Source organism: Falco punctatus (assembly GCF_963210335.1).
Source record: "Falco punctatus genome assembly, chromosome: 5".
NCBI lineage: Eukaryota > Metazoa > Chordata > Aves > Falconiformes > Falconidae > Falco > Falco punctatus.
Window position 1 is genome coordinate 46,703,949 of NC_137584.1, and position 26,766 is coordinate 46,730,714.

General features: G+C 38.9%; 1 protein-coding gene across 20 annotated transcripts in view; it reads right to left on the reverse strand.

Annotated features, from left to right (window-relative positions):
- The window catches only part of SYNE1 (spectrin repeat containing nuclear envelope protein 1), a 316,411-nt gene that overhangs the window by 74,575 nt on the left and 215,070 nt on the right, over window positions 1–26,766 (reverse strand). For 16 of the 20 annotated variants that reach the window (XM_080389669.1, XM_080389663.1, XM_080389667.1 and 13 more), the window contains 16 exons: window positions 25,349–25,516; window positions 24,337–24,498; window positions 22,864–23,058; window positions 19,255–19,428; window positions 17,167–17,358; window positions 13,168–13,302; window positions 12,502–12,608; window positions 10,980–11,130; window positions 10,008–10,142; window positions 9,686–9,841; window positions 8,601–8,810; window positions 6,988–7,089; window positions 5,267–5,386; window positions 3,219–3,419; window positions 2,361–2,534; window positions 1,784–1,915 (listed from right to left, as the gene is read on the reverse strand). In XM_080389669.1, coding sequence (XP_080245795.1) covers window positions 1,784–1,915; window positions 2,361–2,534; window positions 3,219–3,419; window positions 5,267–5,386; window positions 6,988–7,089; window positions 8,601–8,810; window positions 9,686–9,841; window positions 10,008–10,142; window positions 10,980–11,130; window positions 12,502–12,608; window positions 13,168–13,302; window positions 17,167–17,358; window positions 19,255–19,428; window positions 22,864–23,058; window positions 24,337–24,498; window positions 25,349–25,516 — 2,514 coding nt within the window. The remainder of the gene's footprint in view (window positions 1–1,783; window positions 1,916–2,360; window positions 2,535–3,218; window positions 3,420–5,266; window positions 5,387–6,987; window positions 7,090–8,600; window positions 8,811–9,685; window positions 9,842–10,007; window positions 10,143–10,979; window positions 11,131–12,501; window positions 12,609–13,167; window positions 13,303–17,166; window positions 17,359–19,254; window positions 19,429–22,863; window positions 23,059–24,336; window positions 24,499–25,348; window positions 25,517–26,766) is intronic. The other 4 variants (XM_080389677.1, XM_080389676.1, XM_080389664.1 and 1 more) reach the window with 3 other exon arrangements.

Here is a 26,766-nt window from a genome sequence, read left to right on the forward strand (position 1 = left end):
GACTGAGGGTACTCTCAGCAAGTTTGCTGGTGAGACAAGAACTGGGAGGAGTGGCTGGTGATATAGAACTGGGAGGAGCGGCTGATACACCAGAGGCTGCGCTGCCATCCAGTGAGACCTGGGCAGGCTGGAGAGTTGGGTGGAGAGGGACCTAATGAACTTCAACAGCAGCAAGTGTAAAGTCTGGCACCTGGGGAGGAACAGCCCCCTGCGCCAGCACAGGCTGGGGCTGACCTGCTGGAAGGCATCCTGTAGAGAAAGACCTGCGAGTTCTGCTGGACAGCAAGCTGACCATGAGCCAGCAGTGTGTCTTGGTGGCCAGAAAGACCAATGGGATGCTGGGGTGCATTAGGAGGAGCATGGCCAGCAGGTCGAAGGAGGTTGTCCTCCCCCTCTACTCTGCCCTGGTGAGGCCCCATCTGGAGTGCTATGTCCAGTTCTGGGCTCCCCAGTTCAAGAGAAACAGGGAACTACTGGAGAGGGTCCAGTAGAGGGCTACAAAGATGATGAGGGGACTGGATCATCTTCCTCGTGAGGAAAGGCTGAGAGAACGGGGCCTGTTTAGACTGCAGAAGTCTGCAAGGGGGTCTTACAAATGTCTACAACGTATCTTAAGGGCAGAGTGTCAAGACGATGGGGCCAGGCTCTTTTCAATGGTGCCCAGTGACAGGACAAGGGGCAACAGGCACAAACTGCAAAACAGGAATTTCCATCTGAATACAAGGAAAAACTTCTTTAATTTGAGGGTGACTGAGCACTGGAACAGGCTGTCCAGAGAGGCTGTGGTGTCTCCTTCTCTGGAGACATTCAAAACCCGCCCGGATGCAAAACTGTGCAACCTGCTCTGGGTGAACCTGCTTTAGGCAGGGGACTGGACTACATGATCTCCAGAAGTCTCTTGCAATCCCAACCATTTTGTGATCCATTAATGGCACAGATGATGACAGAGGGTGGTCCCTCAGTCAATTCGTGGATGACACTAATGCAGGGAGTGGTTGAGACAAAAAATGGCAGACTTGGTCCAGAGACACTGATAAACTTCAGGTTGGAGACAGCAGAAATGTTAGGAGGCTCAACAAGACGTTCAAATTCTGCAACTTGGGCAGACTTACCCTGTTTCTCATTACAGGTTAGGATGGGAATGGTTAGTGTATTTAACCTGTCATCTTCCATAACCAAGACATTGTGAGTAAGGCAAGCCAGAGCACTGGCCTACATAAGGACTGTGAACAACTGACTTAAGTTATTTTATTATCCTCATCTGTATGGTGCTCATGAGGCCAGATGTAGTGCATCCAATTCTCCCACTGAGTTCAAGAAGAATGAAGCAGTTAGGGTCTGGTGTAGAGCTATTAAGATGTTTAGAGACCTAAAACACACACCCTTTTAAAAGAGGTTGAGGGACGTGTGCTTGTTTTCGATTGGCAAGCAGGAAGCTAAGGGTATCTAACAAAGGCCTATAACTTTTTGGAGTAGCATTAAAAAGATGGTAAAGGTAAATGCTCCTCAGTAGCGCCACACAATATATAAAAGGACAATGGTGACAAACTGAAAGTTGAAGGTTTAGACTGGGCATTACAGAAAACCCTTTCAGCAGGAGGTGGTGCAGCACTGCAACTGGGCCTCAGCTCAGCTGTGAGGTCTCCATCTTTTGAGGTTTCCAAAGCCATTCCTGATCCAGCCCATGGGAACTGTCCTGCTTCAAGCGGGAGGCTAGTCTAGACTACCTTCAGAGGTCCCTTTCATCCAAATTTTCCATAAAGAATGTCTAAAAAGCATCAACCTGAAGAAGTGTAATCCGGTCTGTAAGCCTGTCCTCTGTCTCTTCCACCAAACCAACAGTGGGGATGCTACCTTCAACAGACTCCAGCTGTTTAGTAAGTTCCTGGTAATCTTCATCCAGGTGCATCCAGGTCTGCAAGCACAAATTATCCATGTATATGATAAGTATTGAATCTAAGTATCTGTAATTTTTATTACTTACTTTTTCAATCTGAAATCCTATAGCTGCATGGTTGCTAATGTACAGAAATAACAGTACAAATATCCAGTGAACCTATAATAAGACACCTTCTCTACGTCAAGCTCAACTTTTGATTACAACACATGGATAAAACTGTCATGTTCTCCTTGTTAGCTAAAGCTAAGCAGCTCTTAAACTTCAAGGAACACAAATTGTGTCACCTGAAGATCACTGCAGTTAAATAGCAAAGATTACACATAGTCTATCAGTGCCTTGTGTGTATGACAAAAAGCACTGACATCCATCAATTCTGTCCAAGCACCAGGAAACCACCATCATAGAATATCCTGGTGGTTAATCACAACGGCAGTACAGAAAAGACCAGAGAAATTCTCACCTCTAGAATGTATTCCAGCTCTACACCTCGTTTATGAGCCAGTTTTAATATAGCTGAAGCTTGTGTCATTAGCTCTGAATGTGACTGAGTCTCCTTCAAGAGGGCAAAGCTACTCATCTTTCTAAAGAGTGTTTCCGTCAGGATCATGTGAGACTCCAACCCCTGAAAATATTCCTGAGAAATTTGGGTGTGAGGGACAGGGTAAAGACAGAATATAAAATAGAAACTGTAATTGTTACTCAATTCACTACTACTAAAATGACATTTTAAGATGACAGCAGGGCAATCAAGTATCTGTAGACACAGAATTAGGTAAACTTTTAACTCCACCAACATCTCATAAAATCTAGCATACAATTTTAAGAAGGACAATGGCCTTTTTAAAGAAAGAAAAAAGTCATTCTTTCCACACAAATTCTACCCAAACTCTCATTCCATAAACAAAAATAGCATAAATTAGATATATACCACCAAAAAAACCCCTGTCTAGTAAAAAAACATGGAGAAATTATGTTATATTTTGTGGGTGTTATTAGCAAACGAATTTCTGTTGGAAAAAAATAAAGTGGTGGATGAAATTGCTCTGTAGCATAACAGGACAAGAATAATAACTTGTTATTAGAATAAGGAAGAAAATGCAATCTACTCGGGTTCACCTTCAACAGAGCATTTCAAAGTCATTCAGTCAGAACAGTTAATGGATTCCAATTTAAAATACGGTAAGGTTTAATATATCCTGATTTAATACTGGTCCACAATTCTGAAAAGCTCCTGAACCTTTAGGAACAGAAGGTTAGCAATTTGCTGTGTTCAAGCTTACGATCATGATTAGTCCTGAAATATGTCACAGGTTTTTACCTTATGTTTGTCAAGTAGTGATCGAACCTCTTCCTTAGAACCAACAATCATTTTCTGATGACCAGCCATCTTCTCTTGGCCTGTTTCTACCAGGTCATCCAGGTCCTGCAAAGCCCGTTCATACTGCCTCTTAAGAGCCAGATTCTGATTCAGGTCACTCCGTCTGGATCCAATGATCATCATCAACTCATCATACTTATCCTTAGGGGCAAAGAGCAGCAATATTTTTATATGTAATTCTTATTTCACAACCTACACATGTTTTCCTAGAAGCAACCTTACTGTCCCTACAGTGAGTACTAGCAGAATAACATCCATTCCCAGCTCAAAAAGACTGTGCAGATATACTGACTTCATTGATAAATTAACAACTCGCCATTTAAAGAAAGAAAAAACAAGCAAGACCTGCCACTCTTTCAAAGTGCATGCATTTGGGAACAAAGTTAGCAGAATCTCAAAGGCTTGCTTTATACAGCAAAGAAGTAGGGTTATTAGGCTTATATTATCAAGAACCAGACTACTGTGTGGCTACAGCACACTGCAGATGCTGTTTACTCTTTGCTTCTTATAATACAGAAGGTTGGACGGATTCCATCATGGCTACAGGCTATAGGCATCTGAAAGCCAGATTTTTTTCCCTCCCCTGCCCCAGCAGCTTACTGGTAACAAGCTAGATACATACAACTTGTAGTAAAAACCAAACCAGGCCTAAAATTGCAATATCATACTTTATATAGAGCAGTAAAGCATACAAAAAGCACAGTGTGTATTTCACAGTGTGACCACACTGCCAAATTACAAATGAGCCAAAAGGAAGAATCTCATCATCTCTTGTGTTCTATTACTCATCTTGTGTATCTCAACTATAAAAGTGAGAACAACCTGCAGATGCTTTTCTTCACCTGAACAGGATTACTTTCCTTTTTTGGTTTCGAGAATTGTATTCTCAGAACATACATCTGACTGTGAGGATAAGCCCATACTTTTGATAAAGACAAGACATCTAGACACTAAAAAAACCAAAGTATCTATAAGACCACCCAGTGCTACAGCAAAGCACCCACCCTCAGACTGCAGCTGACTCCCCTAGCTTTAAAGATAAAATTGTGAGAAGCAGAACTGTCAAAAAAAGCAAAAGGAAGGCTTTTCTAAGACTGAAATCAAGGGGAGTGGGATATCTACACATAACCTGACAGGAAAAAAACCCCAGCAGGAGGGTCCAAGACCAAATGGATAAAGAACTGGACAAAAGACACACTAGCACAAACTCTTAGCCATTCATTTTTAATTGAGATAAACATTTCGTTCCCTTAATAAGTTTACGGTCCAGTTTAAGCTGTCTTCTTTGCTTCCAATTTATTATCATGTCATTATAAAGGGTAAAATCCAGTTGTAAACCTTCTTGATCTCTCCTTAAGCGTTCCCCTGCATCAGCACCAAACTGCTCACAGGAGTTTCAACAGCCTTACAGAAGTTCTGGCTCAATTGCCCACATGTATCTACTTCAGAGAGTCCTACTACTTAGGTGTGTTCAAAATCAAATCTATCTTAAGGTATGCAGGAACATGAGAGGTATTCTAGTAAAAGTAGAACATTTCCAGTTTAAGGTCACACTGAGCTATCTATCCCATTTAATCCCTCTCTCTCACTTTCTTTACAAATATTATTATTATTATTATTAACAACAACAGATGTGAGAGAGAAGTAAACCCCAGAACATGAGACACTGGTAAGAACAAGGGTCAGCCTTCAGCAGACATTTATGTTTACATGCTTAACTTTATTTGTTTGAACAGGAAGTCAACAAGACCTGAAAGAAAACGTGTTTCCGTATGCTTTTATGCTTAACACTGCTAATAATAGATGTTAGAAAATCTGAAAATGCAAAAGTAGAAAAACTACATGAATCAGATAGAAAATAATCTTTTATACACACTGAAATGCTTTTAAACATGCTTTCCTAAACTGTATTATGAACATTAAAAAAGGAGCATACTAATACCTTTGATATCACCAGACAGGTCTAGGATGGAACTTATGAACCATACCTGGATCTTAGACAGCTCTTGCACAGAAGGCTGGTCAATTTGTAGCTTGTCTACACGCTTCTTTAATTCGTTGATTCCGACATCTAGTTCCTTCAAATCTTCCTCTGCCTGCAGTATGACCTGTATTTGAAAATTACATCATTTATTTTCAAGGTCCAGTAACAGTGCTGTAGTTGCCATACAGTAATATTCAGTCCTTCAATCTGCTCAAATTTAAAGGACACTATAAAGTATTAATTCAAAGCTGAGAGAGCCCAGCTTGTTTCTTAAATACAATATGGCATTATTATTTTAATAACAAGCTGGTTTAGTATCATACACATTTTATACCAAACCTTACTGTCAAGTTCCATGTTTTTAATTACATAGTAGAGTCATAAAAGGACTATTAGTTGTTCTAACACCTTCTTTTAAAGCATTCTTTTTATTAACACTCGTTCCTGTCATATCTGAGCACCAAGCAACCAACCATCACAGCAGAAGACATACACCACAGTGAAGAGCTGTGCATAGTTCCCTTTCAGGACCAGGACAGGAAGAGGTGATAACTTGATTTTTTCCAATGGAAGCTACAAGCTTTTGTAGGTCTTTCAACCTAGAAGCCTCTACTGAAGTAACGCATGCAAATTGTAACAAAGCTAAAAGCACAAGGTAGACTCCTGTAGTTAAAGTCCTTTGTTAAGGCCCTGTCTTGGAAACTGCTTATCCAAATATGCTTAAACTATGTATGTGAGTAGAGCACCTGACTACCAGTAGTGCAGAACACGCACAATAAAGTCACTAAACTTACACTTCACGCACCTAAGTTACCTGGCTGATTAAGGGCCTTATTTCTACTTTCCTAGTAACATGTTGAACAAACAGCAATGCTTTTAAATTTGAATGTTTTATCAGGCAAGGTAGATGTTCAGAAACAAATCAATTCAGTTGCTTTTTGCTACCACATTGTTTTCCTATTTGGTAGCTGAATTAATCATACAAGAGATAAATTTTTGCCAATCTTTTGCATCGTGGAAGACAGAAAAGAAAGACATGTCATGCCAGCTCTCTTATTCATACAGGAGCCTCAAAATTCTTCAGAATTTGATTATCAGGTATATAAAGCCCAGTATTTATGTCTAGCTGAAGGATGAGTCTCCCTCTCAGTCACCTCCTGGCATCAGACATCAGTAGCTCTTGAGTAACAAGAAACCTCTGCAGAATGTAGCCCTTAGCACACTTCATTCACTTTTCTCATTGGCAAAACAGAAACAAGAAAAATATTTTGCCCTATTAATAACTAATTATTCATCAGGCAATTCCTGATGAAAAAAAACAACTATTGCCTTAAATTAAAATGACTAACAATCAAGACATTACTATAAAACAGTGCAGAAGAAGGTGCCTTTGTTTTTTAATAAAGTGTAAAAGAAACAATTTAGCTAAAGATTAGACTTTTTTTAGTTCACTAAGGTGTTCTTTCTTTCAAATACTGCCCAATGTGTATGCATAACTAGGTCAGCTGAAGAGATAAGACTGACACTTTGTGCTGTTTGGTTTTGGGTTTTGGTTTTTTTTTATTTATAAACATGTGTAGTACACTCTTGGAAGTACTCATTTTCACACTTTATGTGAACACATATGTTCTCCCATAAAAAGCAACTGTTCTCTAGAGTCTTTAATACTTTGAATAGAAATTTTACCTCTTCCCCCCTCACCAGGTAACAGACATTTGGCAATACCTGCATTTGTTCTGTTTCTGGTCTCTCAACTGCCTCTGCTAGTTTCTGTAGGACTAAGTATTTGTTTTCAGCCACTGACGTAAAGAGGAGCTTCAGATCATTCTACAGGAGACAACAACAAATTATAGCCAAGCACAGCACAAACAAACTGGAAAATATTTTATGTTCCAAAAGCACTGTAAAACATTATAATGTTATTATGTCAGCACTACAGCATAAAAATTTTCAACATTGAAAGCATCATAATTAGCCAATGCATAACATACATCACTGAAAATCCTTAACTGGATATGTATGAGCTAAAAGCTAAAGCAACTCCTATTCAAAACATAATCTGTGAACACTCTTCTGCTTTTGCCTTCCAATTAGATAAATAATTTATTAAGGGTTATTAGCTTCATTTGACAAAACCGTGTTATTCTTCTGTAATTTATTTAACCACATACACTTGTAAAAAAGCTAGGTTTTACTTTTCAAGACAAGCTTTTTTCATCACAAACTTGAGCAAATATAGCAAAGTAGTAAACAATGCTTCAGCATACTACAGGGCTAACTATACATGACAGCTTTTAGAGTACCTTATCAGACTAGACACATAAATATTACACTTTACAATTTTTCCAAGCTACAATCAAGTATTCTTTTTTTTTCATGCATTCACCTCAACAGAAAAATATCAGCACATTATTCTAAGACTTTCAGCATTATATAGAGGGTGCATTACTGATTTTTTTTGCAATAGTTCTTTTAAATACCAAATGTTAATGGTGTAACAATAATGCACAGGATTCTAATCAACATGTCTGCTTTCTTCAGCAAAGGAAGGTCTTTCATTGGAAAATGTTGAATATTTTTTTCCTATCTGCTGCAGAGGAAAGGTTATGGAGTTTGGAGAGAAATCCTGAGCAACCACCTATGAAATGATGAACCTAACGACACCAGGGATTTATTTATCCTTTTTTTGTTGTAATTTGTTTTTTCAATAGTACTAAACCATACTAGAGGCCTTATATGATAATAATAGTAGACAAGGTAGAGACCAAGTAAGATGTAAAAGCATTTTCGAACTCTGAAAAGATTTCTAAAAGTGCACATTTCTGTACTATCTTCATTTTTTCTGCTTCGCCCAACACAGACAGCTTGTGATACAAGCTCTTATACAGTAACGGGACAGCTTAAAGATGGTCCAAAAGGTTGGAATCATTATTCTGTTTTCTACCTTATCCCAGCTAATAAAAACAATGTTCTCTATCATTTATGAAATTATAAGATGGATAGAGTGGAACTCTAAGTTGATTTTGCGTTTGATAACAGATGTCCACAACTTCCTTTTATGTTATATGCCACCAGGGTGAGAAAGCACGGGATGAATGATCACTTTACAATAACTGCATGAATTGCAGAAGGCCTGTAGCAGAGACTTTAAATTTTGGATCATGACTTGGGTGCCAAGTTTTGCATAGCCTAAGTACAAGTTTGATTTTCTAGTAAAAACCTGTGATAATCTTGTGCTTTTGATTTGGTACCAAAAATTCTCATTGCTTTGAGAATCACATCCTTTATATCCCCATTTGACATGTACCCCTGTTACTGCCTTCACATGGGCATCATACCTTGAAAGTCACTATTTGCTGGAGCCGTTCTTTCATCTGATGGCATCTCTGGTTTACTACCGACTCCAGTAAGGTCAGCCTTCTCAGGAGACTATCCAAAGTGTGTTCTATAATATCCCTATTATCACCACTCTCAGGAAATATCTGAGCAAATAAATTCTGGTTCTTCTCCATTTCTTCAGTTACGTCTTTGATTTCTTTGGCGAGAGACTGATTTTGTAGAAAACAAAGCAAAGTGATAATCAGACACTCTGGAAAGCAGGCAGACATGTTACCGTAACCATTGGCAGTGCATTGTATCTGCAGTGATACAGTGGCTTTTTTACACACAACAAAGTTGTGCAGCTGTAGTATTTCTGATAGTAAAAAGACTCCAGACTGCTATGAGGAAAACAAGTGCTGGAACAAAATGATGTAGAATCATAGTATCATAGAATGGTTAGGTTGGAAAGGACCTTTAAAGGTCATCTAGTTTAACTGAACTGCAATAAGCAGGGACATCTTCACCTAGATCAGCTGGCTCAGTCCCACTCAACCGAATGTTTCTAGGGATGGAGCATTTACCACCTTCTCTGGGCAACATGTTCCCGTGTTTCACCACTCTCATAAAAATTTTCTTCCTTATTTCTAGTCTGAATCTAAACTCTTTTAGTTTAAAACCATTAGCCCTCATCCTATCGCCATCCCCCCTAGCTCCCTCCCTTCCCCTCCCTCTTCCCCACCCCCAACTTCCATGTTGATGAATTTGTACTGTTTCTATATCCCAGATCAGTCTTCCCTCTTTTCCACTTCATTTCAATTTCAACAGTGTGGTGTTTGCTAATACTTAGCAAAGAAGTGAAACAAAAGGCTCTATGTTTAGTTCTCTTTTGACCAGGCAAAATTTGCATCAGGTGCTGCTTTCTGCAACATTCCCTACACAATCAGTGAAGTTACTTCTACCAGTAGCAGAATACTGCAACTACATAGAGATTATGACAGCGACATGTCACTCATCCAGGATGCTAATATTTACTTTCTAAACACTATGTAAAATGCACCCTTTACTGGCAATTTAAAGAAAGTCATATTCATGGATTCCTTACCTCTTGCTTGCAGAGGTATGTTTCTGTTTCTTCCTCTGGCAACAGAGGTGTAGCAACAAAGACCTGCTTTTCCACACCATCCAGCCACACAGATGTGGCTGTGACACCATCATACAGCTTCTGTTCAAGATGCACGCTCTCCTCCACCTGTCCAGCCTGGGCGATAGGAACCAGAGAAGTCCAGAGCAGAAGCACAAAATACTCTTTCTAACGTCTAATATTTGGGAAAGGGCTGGATTTTCAGGTGGGAGCTAGAGTTTTCAGTGTAAATGTTACTCTGGATAGATGTAGAGGATAGGTGTAAAGCCAACTGAAATGTTACCTCAGATGACACCTCTTCAAGGGCCTGATTCAATTCAACCAATACTGGTGACACTAAGGATTTATCTTCATCCTGTCTTTCCTCCTTATACAAAGGCATTCCAGGTATCAGTCTGTTTGGTCTGCTATAAAGCTGCTGAGAGAAAATTGCTAATTAGGATGCTTCTACCATATACAGGACATAAAATTCAGCTACACAGATTCTACTGCTGACTGAGGATACCACCAAACAATGTTCATGATCCTCCCTCGATCGTTCTGTCATGAATATCTTGAATAGAAGATTGCTCAACAAGAGGTTTACTAGAAGTACGGGATAAATGCCTGTGGCCAGAATTAGCACTGACTTGGTTTTACCAGAAAAGTTATTAATTACTGTTGAATAAATACAAGACATTAAGAACTCTGGAAGATGATTTTAATGTAGTGTAACATAAAGAATAGTGGGCCTGGGTCCATTGACAATAAAATGAAGGATGTATGTTAATATAGATCTTGAAATGTCTCCGGTTTAGTTGATTAACCCCTGTTCCTTTCAGTAAAATTTCTGTGGCTGAAATCACTTGCTTCTTTGTCACATACCCACTAAGATCAAGAATTGAATGTAACCCTTAAATTCAAACTGAAAATACCAGTTTTTCCTCTAAGTTGTTACCAGAGTACTGGTCAATTCCAGAGGGATGATTTGTTAAGAGAATTACGCTGGGTTAGATTAGTAGTTCAAAATTTTGTCTGAGCCCTTTCTTCCTTTCTAGTTTATTCACCTGAATAGTAGTGCAACTGAAACTACTTTGAACAAGAGTGATGCTAGTGCCATTGTTTAATAGTTTTTAAAGATTTCACAAAAGTAAATTGTTCCATATTCTTTGCATTAACTACATCATCTTAACGCATCCACTATGCACATACTGTATCTCATGTTGTGACAACCGCTTTCATAGAGAAAATGCAAAGAGAAATTAAAAATAGCTACCAGATGTTCATGTTCCAAAGCCTTTTGGAGCAGTCTTTGCTTGGTATTGAATTCCTGGTTCAGGCTTTCCCATTTCACCTTCATCTGTTCTTCAGATGGTGGTTTCTCACCTTCCAAGGCTAATTCCTCAGAAAGTGTATCAAGTTTCTCACTGAACAGGAAGATGCATAAAGGTTTAACAAATACAAAAGTTCAACTGCATAAGGTGCTTATTTCCTCTTTCAGTCAGGAAATACTATATTTAAAGTGGTACTTTTTAAAGCTTTGACTTGGGTTTGGGGTTTTTTTGGATAGTAAGACAAAGGCTGGTTTGTAACAGAGAGTTGTTCTTGCCAGATGGGATAAAATGCACTTTCTAAGAAACTGTTCAGAGTTGCAAGTACCCATATTAAGTAAAAAAAAAAACCAAAACAAACCTGACTGAATATACACTACATTGAAATGTAACCTTTAAACAAGCTTTACTTCAAAGCACAAAAGAAAATATTTTATCTGACTTCTTCCTGACCTCCTCTCTCAAAATGCCAGACATACCCTGACATTTTAATGCAGTACAAGACTATGAGTTTAGCTTTGGTAAACAGTTTTTTTCTGTTTGATTTTTTTTTGTGTTTGTTTCTATAGTATAACATCATGTGACAGAAGGAAGCCTCAAACAGAAGGAGATAGGTACTTTCTGGCATTATAATAGAAAATCACATTGAATTAACACAAATGCTGAGGAAAAGTACCTACTGAGTATAGCTTACATTCCCTATGCATAAGTCTTGGTTCTGCCCCTTCATGAACTACCTTCATGTTCTAGACTTTGGCATGCTGGAGTAGCCACAAAGATGCTCACTACTACTGAGATACATCAAGGAAGTATTTTAACTGAACAATTGACTGCTCCTTGATTCTCAAGCAGGTAATGTTCACCCTGGCCTCCTCTTCCCTAGACCCTGAGCTTCCCACTCCCTGAAGGTCCTCATCAGCAGAAGACAGTAGGTTTCTTCTGCCTTCTCTAGGGCAGAAGTCTCTCCCAGTCAGAGCTGAGGCTTTTACAGACATCTACTTTCCTCCAAAATGGGAAAGTGTGCAAGAAAATAGACCAGAGATGCAAGTTGAAATACACAAGGCCTCAAAAAGAAAAATATTTACTAACTGCAGGAAAAATAAAATTAAGCAATGAGTATCTCATCTGGGAAGATCTAGTGACAAAGGCAGACAAGGTATTAGAGATCAGCTATGATTCACACAGCAATGCTGGACCATGAAGCTATATTAACTGATCCACTGCTTGTCTAATAAATCCTACTAGTTTCTAATTTTAATGTGATGCTTGATAGGTGATCTGTTAGCATGAAACAGTTTGTGTAACTATATTATCAGACCTCTGAGTTATAAGCCAGGACTCCAGTATCCTAGGTGCAATATAAAAATGGAAAAAAAAAATTAGAGGATTATATGCAGAAGAGGGATGTAAGGTTGACAAAGCACAGTTACATAAATTTACTTCACAGAAGAACACATGAAAGCACACCTTGTACACAGGCCTTCTGGAGCACCTTGCTGTGTTAGGATTTCTTCTCCACGGCATGCTACTGACCGAAGTAGATTCTTCTGCTCTTCTAGTTCTTGTTCCAGCTCCTAGCACAGCAAGTTACAAAACCCAAAACAAACCTCAAACAGATTGTTTTTGTCTGTCATGCAATGGCTGAGCTATTTCTGATATGGCTGGCTTGAGCATCAAAAGTAGTGCAAAATCTCCACTGAGGGACACAGAAAAATTGGGTACGTAAACTGGGTTGTTGAACTACTTGACTAATGCCATGCAGTTTCTGGAACCTAACCTAGTGAGGATGTCTGCGTATCATACAACCCAATATACCTTGCAATCTGTGTATCCTTGCTTCTATAAAGACAATGTTGATTACTATTCTGAGCAAATACCATCATCTCCTTGGAATAACTTCAAGGGTTGATTCAATTCAATTCTACTAATGGACAATGGAATGATTAACTGAGCTGACCATGGTCACCCAGGACCTCTACTCTGCCTGGCTGTCACAGATATAAAACCGTGAGCTCATATGCACCATTGCAAAAGCACCGAGGAAGATTTCAGTGGAAATACTAACAAGAATGGCTCAGCTACAGTGGTAAGCACAATCGAAACACGGGAGTAAAAGAAATGCAAAACACTGACTTTCTGTTGCTGCAGGGTGCTCTGCTGTTGCTGCGAGCGAGTGGTTCTTGCTTGTGCCAGCCATTCTTGGACACTGGGGCTTTGTGAGGAAACAAAATCCAGATCACTCTCCTCCTTTTCTTGTAATGATCCCTGCTTTAAGAGAAGGAAATACAGATTTTACAAAATGTCTTATATTGCTAGAGCACTGGCAGGTCCAGCTCGTAAGTCAGAACCACAGGTAGTGCCACTTTCCACCTCCCAAGCTGCTGGCTCACATAAATTCTGAAGTGAGCAATGACTTTTAGATTGCTGACTTCTACTGGTCATTGGTTATTAGCAAGAAAGCACCACTAAAAATGTAACAATAAATATGCACTACTGTACTTAGCAGAGTAAGAGACCAGAGATCAGAGACCGTGGAGTGATGTCTTTCTGAAGACTGTCATGCTTCTCCTAAAAAAATAGCATTGATCTGTGAAGGAGGGTGCATCTTTAGCTGGCAATGATGGGAATCCATGGGTTGCTGCTGCCAGGTTTTTAGTCTAATTAAAGCCAATTTCTTGTCTAACTAAAAATGAGAGAATGCTAGTTGTCATCCTGGTCAAAATCTACTTATCAATAAGTATGTAACTCTACCCATGGTTGTCAGAAACACAGTCAGTTAGCAGCAGATTATATGATACAAACAGTAAGGACCATAAGAGAGACCAAACCACAGAATGTTATAATAGAACAGCAAAAGCAACAGTTCTTTCACTTCATACTTCTATCGTTAAATTTTTCCAACATGAGTGAATAGACAAGCTTTCTATGTAAGCAGAGCAAAAAAGAGAAAATGCCTTAATAGTTCCAAAAACTGCTTTAGCAACTTCTTGATTTCTGAAGTCCATGTTGGCTGTAAATTTAAATTATTTTAGCAGCCAATGTATTAAAATGTAGGAATTTTAACACATTAGGCCTAATGTTAAAAGCAGACTTGTAGGCCTGGCTACTTAGATCTACACACCTATCTAGATTTATTTAATATTACTTGCAGGCACACAATGACTGTAGTTTGTGCTTTTTGTGCTGTAAGAGCAAAAAAAGCAAGCAGGTATCTACAGCTGGAAAGAACCATATTACCCCTTCCTCTATGAAACAGCTTTGTTTCACTAAGGATTCAGTTTGCAGGTAAACTGTGATACTTTATAGGAACAAGTTTCTATAAAAGCTGATGTGGCTGGAGTGTGAACAATGTCATTATAGGGTATCAGATTAGGCAAAGAAAATATTATGTGAGGGATTAAGAGGGTCTGGAATTCTAATTTTTCTATTAAAAATGAGAAAAAAAGAAAATACTTCTGTAAATTGTAAAAAAAAAAAATCTGCTTCATTTTATATGCTCTAGGGATAATAGCTGTTCAACTTGTAAATTCCTTTTGAGGACAGTATCCAGTTCATTGCATTTGGGCAGGCTGATTGATTTCAGTTAGATTTTGAGTCTCCTCTGAAAAGAGGGTTGAGAAGCTACAATTTTGGAGTTAACACATATAGTAAACTTGCATAACCATATAGTTCCTGCAATACCAAAGAGTGTAAAAGGGATTGTGGCATTTGTGGATGCAATGAGGTTTTGCAAATACGTTACTGTGCACACTTTTTAGATCAAAATTATTTGTGAACCAGATTTTATCATTCTCAAATCAGAGAGTGTAAGTTTAAAAAAAGCACTTCCATTTTTATTTGAATTTTGTCTGAAGGAACTGCATTACATTTCCTTTAAACAGTCATGGAAATTAATGCTTGAAGTCATTCTTGGGAACTATCCACTCCAGCATAGAAATAGTTGGGAAAACCTAAAGAAAATGGTGATAAAATTGATCTTTCAAAGGAGTTCAGAATTGTAAAACTTATATCGGGCACATTTCTCTTGTGGAACTGAAGTCATCCCTCACACACACACACTTTGTAATAAAAAGTAAAGAAACACTATCTGTTTTTTACTGCAGAATCCATTCTACTTCTTTGTTTTATAAGGAGTCTATTTATCGCCCCCAAGTCACAGAATTTAGTAGTTAACAGTAATAAAGCAATGTTTTGTATATCTTTCAAAGTGCTTGCAAAATGTTACATTTGGAATCAATGTAGTGTGGAACTCTCCTGATCCAGCATGTTCCTGATAAGTTTCACTGCTTTACTCCATGAATAAAACAGCTGGTCAAATCACTGTTTCCATATCATTAGGAACATTCATTAATTAAAATTAGAAGGAAAATGGAAATTGCTGCAAGAAGTCACAGAATCTCACACCAACTCCTAAAAAGCCTTGTGCCACATAAATAACACATATGCTGAAATACTGCTTTAAGGAAAGTACAGCTTAGTCTAAAACGTTCTTGGTCTTGCAGTGCAACTTGGAAGGACCCTTCCTCTTCTGGGTGCAGGTTAGTCTATGCCTCTGTGCAATTACAAGGTTACCAGTACATCTATAGACATGTATATGTCTGAGGTTCTTGCATGCATGAGCAACAGTGCTGTTAGCATGTGAAGTTTCTCAGGGTTAATAATGGCAGTGGAAAGAGTTAAGGTATTTTGGGGCATCTGATGCTCTGAGCATCCATAAGAAATACTTTATGCCTGACTCTTTGTGAAAAGACACGGTAGATTTTCTCATTTGAAAAGAATTGCTCAGTAAAAATTTGAGGATGTTATACTGCCTATACCTATTTTCTTCCACAATCTATATGCGAAGTCCAAAAAAGGTTCGCAATTCATAATGAAACTTAAGTCTTGCATGCATGTAGCATCTTAATTGATTCATATTCTACGTCTGCAAATTATGTTTTTGTTATTTTTGATATTAGAAAAGTATCCAAGAACCTGTTTTAAAACTTCAAACTAATTCACATCATTGTATTTTAAATTGCAGCACATTTTAAAATGCAGCACGCATATTTTAAAATAAAGCAAAACAGTTCATGATGCTTTTTTGTTTCACAAGTAATATATTAGAATACAGTATTGTATGCCTACATGCTGTTGACAACACTTTTCACTTGTCTAAGCATGACATTTAAAATAAAGAATAACATTAAAGTTACTTCATCTTAGAGGCAACAGGAATAAATACCTGGAGTTTTTCCATGTTTTTTTTTTTTTTTTTGTGTGTGTGTGTTTGTTGTGGGTTTTTTGTGAAGTTAAGTTTTGTAGTTATCCAGTTGCTTTGGACTAAAAATAGTTCTTAGCATGTCAAGTGACTTTTCAAGCTAACCTCACAGTAGGCTTTAATCTGCTAGAAATCTTTGAAGCTTATCATGTTTAATTTGCACAGCAAAGCCCAGAAAAGAAGTAAAAGGAAAGGCAGGGCAGAGTCACAGCAGGGCAAGCAAATTCAAAACCAGAGAGTCACATTACATGGTTGGGTTTCTTGTATGTATTCGGTTCTCCACACGCTAGTTTAACCTAAAGAATGACCAAAACCAACTGTTAAATAAAATGAACTAGTGGCAATAAACAGACCAATGCTGCTAATAGGACAAGACTGAGGTTAAATGTATCTTTATTTATATGGCATAATGATGCCACTAAGTATTAGCCATATTTAAAAAAAAATTCACTACCTTCTGTTATCCGTCATTGTGTTGTGCACACTGTACAGAGAAAAGCATGTATTTAGGCTTCTTTTGCGGGGGGAGGGATCCTGCCCCAGAGCACATGCAATCTAAAGGGACTGAGAACTTGAAGAGAGTATATCCAGACCAAGCTAATCATGTATCTACTTCATCATTGTCCTTTCAGTGAAGATAGTGAAGTTCGAGTTTCATCATGAAATGGTACAATGAAAAAAAAGTGAAAACAACAAGCTAAATCTTGCTAGGCAGTTCTTTATTTTAGAATGTAATTCCATTTACTAACTAAAGATGAATAGCTCAAACTAAATCAGTAAAATACTTTTACTCCTTTCCCTAGTTGCATAAAACTGCTATGAAATCCCTCGAACTCCTGTCCACCATGAAGCCAGCTGGAAAAACCACTTACCTGAATGTTGATCTGTTTGTCGTGGAGCACTCTCTGCAGCTCCAGAAGGCTGCCCTTCAGTGTCCTGAGCTTCACAGCCAGCTGCTCTGCCTCATCCTTCGTGTGAGCTTTCCCCTCCATAAGCAAATTCTCGTTGTGCACGGACAACTCTGACAAGGCTACCACCTTCTGCTCTATTTCAACCAGCATGTTCTGCAGCAGCAAAAACAAAGAACCGAATTCATACATTTTTCCAGCATCTGTCACTCTTTCTGGCAAGACGACCTGTGGCCTACCTCACCCTCTGCCAAGCTAAGGGCAAGTCAGATTATCACTGCTTTGCCTTCCAGTCCCTTTCAGAGTCCTTAGGAATATGCTTGCAAATGTTTGCATTTGCCATTTCTGTTTGCAACCTTTTTCAAAATAAGAAAGTAAAAAGTTATTTGAAACAAAGGATTTGTTCTAGAGGAGATTCCCTTTATTTTCACATAAAAGGTAAGGATGGCTAAGATGCTAGACTGACATCCATAATGACAAGGAACAGAGCACGCAGCTAGTTACTTCTTTCCTCTTCTTTCATGTACACTTAGTGAAGTGCTTCCTACCTCCTGCTATATGTTGCTCCAGTTGCATTAGTAAGCTTCTCTTCTCACTATTTGCTCTTTCTGATTGGTGCATGACGGACTTAAGGATTTCTGTATAATCCTCTTTAGTCTAAAGAGAGACTTAAAGTGACAAATCTCTGGCATGTTTATTCTCAAAAGCTACTTTCCTGACATTCTATTAACTGTTCATGTATTACAGACAGTGCATATTTTCATCTTCAAAACTCAAAGCACCTACAATTCTATTCTGACAGCACGTTTTTGTTTCCACAGGAACTATCAACTGAAAACATACAAATATTTCTCCTAAAGGAATGAGTGCAGGATAAAATGGCAAAGTCTCTAAAAAATGGAAAAAATATAGGACTTTATATAAGACATACCATGTTAATTTTTTAAGAACCAGCAAAAGAACAGCAGTATTAACTTTTCCACAAAGTTAACTGTTCTTCTTGAGTTTCCTAAAGATTGTATTAAAAAAAAATTGCTGCTTTGTTTAAGTTCACAGGGTTTAACCATATACAACAAAACAGCTTCCAAGGATGGGTGATGAGAGAACACCTGAGACCGAGCAGACTGAAAATTCCAATAATGAAGCAGTGTCAGTGGAAATTTAACTAGATGTTGAATTCATCAGACTTACACGAAACTTAACTCCCATTTAACATAAAATACTCCAGATACTCATTCTTCAGCTTGAAAAGGGATATTCTGTCCATTTGTCTATTGTCTATCTTGTAATTTTAATTATAATGAACGTACAGTTCTAAACTCTCATTTAAAAATGGAAGATCCCAATTAATTTGAGAACCTGGATGTTATGACTGATCCAAGCCTTGTTAGGAAAAGTATATGCAATTACTCCTATTGTAACAAAATGTTTTCCCTCAGTTGTTTTGGTATTCTGGGTTGAATAATATTATATTCATAAAAACAGTTACTACTCATTATTATACTTCAATTTTGAATGTATGTAGGGATTACTTGTGAAGAAAGCACTACACTGCCCCAGCCACCACTACTAATGCAAGTGTGTTATTCAGCTGGAAAAGGAGGAGTAGGAAAGTATACTGCAGGTGTTTTCATACCTATCAAGTGAGCTGTTCAACGACTAGCTTGAGTGGAGCAAAAACTGCAAGTGAAGCAAGTATTAGGCCTTTAAACGAAACCAAAATGCTCTCTGAAAGTTGCGGAGCTTCCAGCGGTCTTCCAGTCAGGATATCTTGTTTTCCTACTGCTACGTTTACATCTGCTGCCTAAAGCACTGTTTTTAGTCTTTAATTAAAGTAATGAGGAACAGGCTATATTTTATTTCACAATTCACGGATGACGCTAACTGAGCATGTATGAGGTGCTAATGAGCTCAGAAACTTCTTCCCCACTAACATGTTCGCACATCCCACTCAGTAAAGGTCTTAATATTAACGCTCCGTATTTGTCAATTCGTTCAGATGAAGCTATGTCCAGCCTGATCATCTCAATGTTACAGGACTGGCAATTTTACCTGACAGTCTACCAGCTGTGCTTCCATGTCCATAGGTTCCTCAGCAGTAACCAGAGCAGTGTCCAGCGTTGCTCGGGTATTGAGTAGCCAGTGGTCAAGCTCATCAGCTTCACAACGGTACCTTTGAAGAGCCTGCTCTTGCCGCTGTTCTTCCAGCTGCTCATTCAGTTTTTCCTAGAGGTATAAATTGCATTTTGTTTTTTAAAGGAAATGCATCACAACCATCACTTTTAAAAATTTTTCCCTCTCTGTCTCTCACAACTTCTATATAGTATTTATGCCATAATAAGCCCTGCCTTTCGTGTTGGAAACCCTTACAAAATATTGTTTTGAATCGATGACCATGCTTTTCTGGTGACTGAAATTCTGTTTCAGTTCAGTCACTGTATTTCTACTTCCTTCACTAGATCTTTGCTATTACAGCCTCTAAAGATAAGGCCTTTTCTGCCTCCTCTTGCTGCTCTCCTTTGGGTTCCCCCCCACCTCCGATTCAGATTGCTCAGCTAGCACAGCACTGTTTGCTTAGGGAGAAAGATGCGTGGGACCACCAAGCTGGGAGTGGGCTGCACGGAAAGGACAGCAGCTTTGCCTTTTTTGACAGCAGCAGGCTGTTAGCCTTATTGTCTCTCAAAAGAGGTGCGAGAGGGTATTTCAAGGACCCAACAAAAGAACCAGTGGACCTTCGGTGCAGCCACCATGGGTGAAGAGAAGACTGAAGAGCTGCCTATATTGTCTGGCCTCTCAGAGGATTCCTGGGCTGTGGGGTGTGGAAGGACACTAAGCTCCAATGGCTGCTGCAGCAAGGGCACCGCAGTAACACAGACTCCCTGGGCCATCCGTCAGCTGGTCCATCCATTTAACAGACAGGGAATGATCAGCAAGGCTTGCTCACTCTTTAGTAGTTCCATATGAATTTGAAAACTGGCTGAACACCTGGACCCAAAGGCTGGTGATCAGTGGCCCAAAGTCTAGTGAGAGACCAGTAACAAGCCTCAGCATATTTACGGATGACATGAAATGGGAGGAATGGCTGAAACACCAGAGGGTTGTGCTGCCATCCAGATGGACCCTGACAGGAACCTCATGAAGCTGAACAAAGGGAACTATGAAGTCCCGCCCCTGGGGAGCAACAATCCCAGGCGCCAGTATATATGCTGGAGGCCAATCTGCTGGAAAGCAGCTTGGCAGAAAAGGACCTGGGGGGGTCCTGGTGGATACTAAATTGAACACGAGCCAGCAATGGGCCCCTGTGGCAAAGGCTAATGGTATCCCAGGCTGCATTAGAAGGAGTGTTGTCAGCAGTTTGAGGGTTATCCTTCCCCTCTACATAACACTGGTGAGTCCATACCAGGAACGCTGCATCCAGTTCTGGGCTTCCCAGTACAAGAGAGATACAGAGCTCTAGAAAGAGCAGAGGGGATTTCAGAAATAAGAAACAGGTAGAATGGGATGGCCAGAGGATGATACTTAGATGTATCAGACAATGTGGAACCTAAGCATGCTGCAAATGGTATGGAACAAGGGAAAAAAAAGACTACTAGATCTGGCTGGGATGTAGTTAACTTCATCGCAGTCCATACAGTGCTGTGCTTTGCAACCATGGCTAAAACTGTGCTGATACATAGCAGTGGTTTGGCTATTGCTGAACAGTGCTTGTACAGCATTAAGGCTTTCTTTCCAACTGCGCCTCACCAAGTCCAGTAGGCTGAGGGTGGGCAAAAAGCTGGAAAAGGACACAGCCAGGACAGCTGACCTAAACTGATTGAAGTGATATTCCATACCATATGAGATCATGCTCAGCAACAAAAGCTCAGAGAAAGGAGGGGAGAGGGGGGCATCTGCGGTTATGGTATTTGCCTTACCAAGCAACTGTCACGTGTGCTGAGACCCTGCTTTCCATGCAAGTGGCTAAACATCTGCCTGCTGATGGGGAAGTAGTGACTAAGTTCCTCATTTTCCTTTGCTTGCATGCACAGCTTTTCCTTACTTTATTAAGCTGTCATTATCTCAATCCATGACTGTTTTTGCTTGCCTTCTATTTTTTCCCCATCCCACAGGAGAGGGGAGTGAGGGTGGGTGTTTGGCTGCTGGCCAGGTTCAACCTACCACACTTCTACAAGGAAAATCAGACCAGTATGTGCAGGGCAAATCCCTCACAGGAAAGTGGTTGCACAGCTTTTCTGAATTTTAAAGGGAAAATTACTAATTACATGTTAGAATAATTTAGTGAACAATGATAGTTAAGTGTCTCAAAAATCTAGAGCTGAACAAAGCTCTCAAGCTCTAGTTATTTAAATTAGGTCCATAGAAAGAACAGTACTACCAGCCCACACCCTCTACAACAAAACGCTTTCATTACCTGTTCTATCTGTATTTCTACATTTACAGCCCTGCAGTGTTCTGGAAGATTTTATCTGTGAAATCAGAGCTATAAAGGGCACAGGTAAAATTACTGAATATTGCCTACATACTACACATTATTTCTTAGCCAGGATTATTGGGGCATACTTGTGCTATTGTATCAAAGCAACTGTCGGAATCCTAACCGTAGTTAAGAGTAGTATATTTGATTCATGCGTTATCTTGAAATTACTAGTTAACATCCCCTCCTACATATTATCAAGAAGTTTGTAAGATCCTTTACAGGGTGCAAGCTATAAACAGTAAGATCTACTTCCACTCCCTTTTAAGTAAAAGTTATTTTTGTTCTAAAAAGGAAAAACTTAAGTGTTATTTTTTATGAATAACAAAGACATTTTCTAAGGACCTATTCACTATTTCAGGTGACTGCACAGAACTAATGCAGCTGATGTACCCTGGGACTTCCCTGTGACCCACTGTCATGGTTTAACCCCAGTCAGCAACTAAGTACCATGGTTTAGATCCATAGGGCCAGTCTCATTCAGTCTTTCAGAATCAATTGATGCTGGAAATTATGAAGGCAGCAGTTGCTGTCTTTGTGAATTCACTGCTGCAGTTCTTAGTAGTACAGCAGTAAAGCTGCCCTGCAGTGTTCAAAGTAGTCAAACTGTAGCCAGCTTTAGCACGACTGCATTTTCCCACCTGTATAAGATACACAACATTCCTGTATGTAAATCACCTTTGTATTAAAGGATTTTTGGTAAAGCTGGTAGACAAAGAAATAAAGGGGTGCGTCTTCCATAATAAAAGTTTGCATGTGAATCACTGGGAAGATGAGTGCAGACAACAATGCAACAGTTTGGAAGAGGTGTTATTTCTTGTTTTAAGCTTTCTCCTCTGGTCTCCCAGTTTGGACATGTGACTCTTCAAAAGTTTACTGCAGATAACATGACTTTTAATACCTGCACTTCATTACTTCTTCTTGTGGATATTAAAAAACCCCAAAATATGACACCTACAGTGTGTTTCCAAGTTCCTTCTGGTTAGTTATCACCTAGCATCAGATGAGGGTCTTGCTAGAAAAGAACGTAAGTTATTAGCCAAAGGAATTCTGAGAAATGAGCAGAACTGAAATTACTTTTTAAATTATTAGCATTCAGTGGTGACTATGGACTTTGTTGAAAGTACAGGTCTGCCAAAAGTGGCTCTCAAAATCTGGAATGTGATCCAAATGTTTTTTTCTTGTACCTCTAATAGTTGTCGTTTTCCTGATGCCTTCATTCGAATAGTGGCCATTCGTTCTGCCAAGACTGTGAGAGTGGACTGCAATGCCAGCTGATCAGCAGCTTCTGCATCCAGTGGTTCTGAAACTAGCTCCTGGGCTAATGATGTCTGAAGCTCAGTGATTTCTTCTTGTAACATTAAAATCTCATCCATCAAAGCCTATTTAGAAATGAGAGCAGAGAAAGTATTCATTTCATTTATGAGTGAGAAGAAAGTACCTCAGAAAGCACAGGTTTAACACAAATTTCAAGATGACTGTCTCAAGGGAGCATGATGAACGCAGAGTACTGTATATCACTGCTGGTTTGGTAGAGTCAGAATTCGGAAGGACTGAGTCCTGCTTTTAGATGCTTAAGCTAGGATCATGCATCTGATAACTGAAAAACTGATTTCATTACTTATCTTAAATTTCAAATGTATCATGAGACGGAATTCTTTTGAAAACATTATGCATACAGATTTATTCTTCCATCAAATTTTCTGCAGGGTATTCTAGTACATACAGTGAAGATAATGTTAGTTAAGCGAGTGTGCGGTGAGAGAAACAGGGAAATTAATTAGCTTCCAGCCTAAAACTTATTAACTGGAAAAGAACATAGAGCAATATATGAAAACATCGAGATTAACTCCATGGTGTAAAAGTTCCTCCTATCATTCTCATCCTATAAATAAGTTTCCAAGATACCTACAAAATGATTACCAATACCTTACAGAAGATGCTTTACCTTCATGTCTGATAATACATACACATCAGATGCACAGCACATCAGACAGTACTGCAAAAGCCAAATGTTACACTTTTCAGGTCATGGAGCTCCTACTGAAATGAGAACTGGCCCCACCAGATAGTTTCAAGCTATCAGATAGAAGGCTTAGAGGATTACAACTTGGACACGTGTCAAGATTGGTTACTTGATAAAGTATTCTTTTATTATTCAGAGCATCATTTCTCAAGACTTCCCTTGAGAGGCAATTTTTTGTGTCTTTTGGTTTATTTTGTTTATTTTGTTTAACAAGGCAAAGATTGTATTTAGATCAATTTACAATGCATCAGTATCGGTTATGATCTTAGTAAACACAGAAACATTATACATAGTCGATATACACTAGTAGCACTGATGCTGAAGAACAGCATGAATAGGTGCCACTGAATGCAATCTTGAAAAAAAGATTTTGGTGAAAATTTTGCCAGGACAAACTCTTATGGTCTATTTTACTTTCTTAAAAGGCTACTTCTTAAAAGAATCCCCATTACACCATCTTTAGAACAGCAGGAAGTCCAGAAAGGCAAGACACAGTTAACAGAGAAGGTTCATACAACTAATACATGTTTTTGAGTCATCCAGCCATGAAGAACACTACTATCTAAAAAAAGGGAACTAAAGATACACAGATAACGCATGCCCTCCCTCTGTTTCTCACATGTTAAGTTTCTACCTGATGTTCGGCCATCTGGCTCTCCGGGCTTTTGGCTGATTCCAGACTTTCATTTAGTTTGATCTCAATAGTCTCCATTTTTGTGGATATAGACTGGAGTGTGTCCTGATATTTCTGTTGACGCTCAAGGGCTTCATAGAGTGTGCGCTGCTTTTCACTGATCTGAAGAGGAATGGAAAATATACATTCTGACCTCTGACACAGAATCTGCTTTTTCTTCATATGTCCCTAGGCTTACGAGGTCATCTTCGTACTTCCCTAGGCTTACGAGATTAAAACCAAAAATTTGATTAAAGTTTTAAAAAGTATAAATCATAAAAACAAAATATCCATTCAACAGTTGGCCTTGATGATTTCAAAAGTCTTTTCCAACCTGAATGATTCTATGATTCTGTAATATTAAAAATATCTATCTATTTAAACATCATCAGCCAAATTCTAGGTTCTGTGACTGCAAAAAATGGAGTCTAATAAGCAGGGAAAACCTAGGCACATTCTCATGCCTTTTTTTAGATCTTATGCACTGAAACATATGGATGTACACTATTTGCTAGAAACACAGTTCTTACTATGCCACAAAAGAATTAAAATTTATAGCATATGATCAAAACTTTGACCATTTTCATACATCACTGAAAGATTACACTGCACTACTATGCGAAAATGCGTTAAGTTGGCTCAGTATTTGGAGAAACTGGATTCTTGGGTCTTTTTTGCCAACTCATCTGGCATAAGTGGACTTCCCTGTTAGGTTATGGAATATAGTCTGACAACAGCCAATGTTTCTGAAGGTAATTATCAGCATTAATGACCTGATTTTTTTCTTAATGGAGGTCTACCCTGCACAGGCTATCGAACAAAGAACAAAGATAATATCCCATCACAACTAACTTATTCTTGTTACCACCTGAAAACCAAGAATTGTGGAGAAGAATATTAGCTAAGCCAGTTCTTTACATCTTATTCCTTACAATCTAGCTGATTATTTTGAACCCTCCAGATGAAGACTTACCACATTTTTCAGAGTTTCCCAAGAACGCTGCAAATCATCTAATTTGGCACTAGCAGCTGACTCTAAGCCTGGTTCATAAAACTCCTGGGAGGCTGAAGTGCTGGGTTGAATTTTAGCAGCTTCTGTCTGCAACTGTTCAGCAGATAAGGCCTGGTAATAAGCAATGTCCTACAAGCATGAAGCACATTATTGCACTTTCTAAACAAATTACACTGCGTAAACACCCCCCACCTCACACCCCACATACTGCCCTATTGCATATATCCATGAAAATAAAACCCACAAGTGAAAAATCACCAGGAAAACTCTGAGTAACACAATAAATAAGTATTTATTAGTAGTACACTGAGTATGGTTTGGAGCTTCACTATAATGAAGATTGTGGATGCAAATTTTTCATGTTCATATTAGCTCGGAGGTACAGGAGGCAACCCTAGACAGACATGGAAAAACATGAGGGGAGTGGTCCAAGTGGGAGTGTTGTTGCAGCATCATCACAACTACACATGGGGGAAACCCACCACAACAGACAGTGGGTTATGGTACTGTAGATGACAAAATAGATCACTCTAACAAACACTAGCACAGAGAAGGCAACAGAAGAACCAAAAAAGAATATGCTGAAGGACTAGTCAATGATGTAAGAAAGAATATGAAGCACTAGCTTATAGTAAGCCTTCAAACAAACGGGTACTCTGAACTTAGAAAAGACAGTGGGAGAAGAGACCAAACATGCTAAGGAAAATTGGCAAATGTTCAAATTACTGTTGAAAATGCAGGACAGAACTGTTTCTCAGCAAAATTTCTATACTTGGTGTACGGGAATTCCTTCAACTATTGCAGGTGGACAATGAAAAAGGTCTATAGAAAATGTAAAAGTAAGGAAACATGCACAGTATCTACACTGAAGTCAAGAAAGCAGATTTGATGACAAGGATTATTGAAAACTGAAACCATGTGTGACTGTTACCGTAACCACACCTATTTAGATGGTGAAAAATTCTGCAGTCTTCCTTCTTCTGACTTCGTAGCCTCACTTGGTGAGCTATGCTCCAGACCAAGCAACACAGCAGCTGTTGTCCAGTTTCCTCAATAATTCTGAATTTGTAAATGCTCGTGATGGAATTTTTAAGACACATTTTTGCTGCCCGTGAAATTAGTAAAAGATTTTCCAGTGATTTCTGTTAGGTTGGACCAAGCCCTCCTTTCAGGCAGCTCTATGAGTTATCACAATATTTGCATGAAAAGTTGCTTATAAACTACTGAAAAGTGTACTTAGAAAATCCTCCTCCAATCATTTCAAATTTCTTCTTTCCTGACCCTGTATGATCAGGAGGAAAATTCAGCATGTTGAGCCACGTGACTGAGAGAAAACTAAGTGCCTTTTGGTTGGCAGCTTACAGAGCTGTGTCTACCAA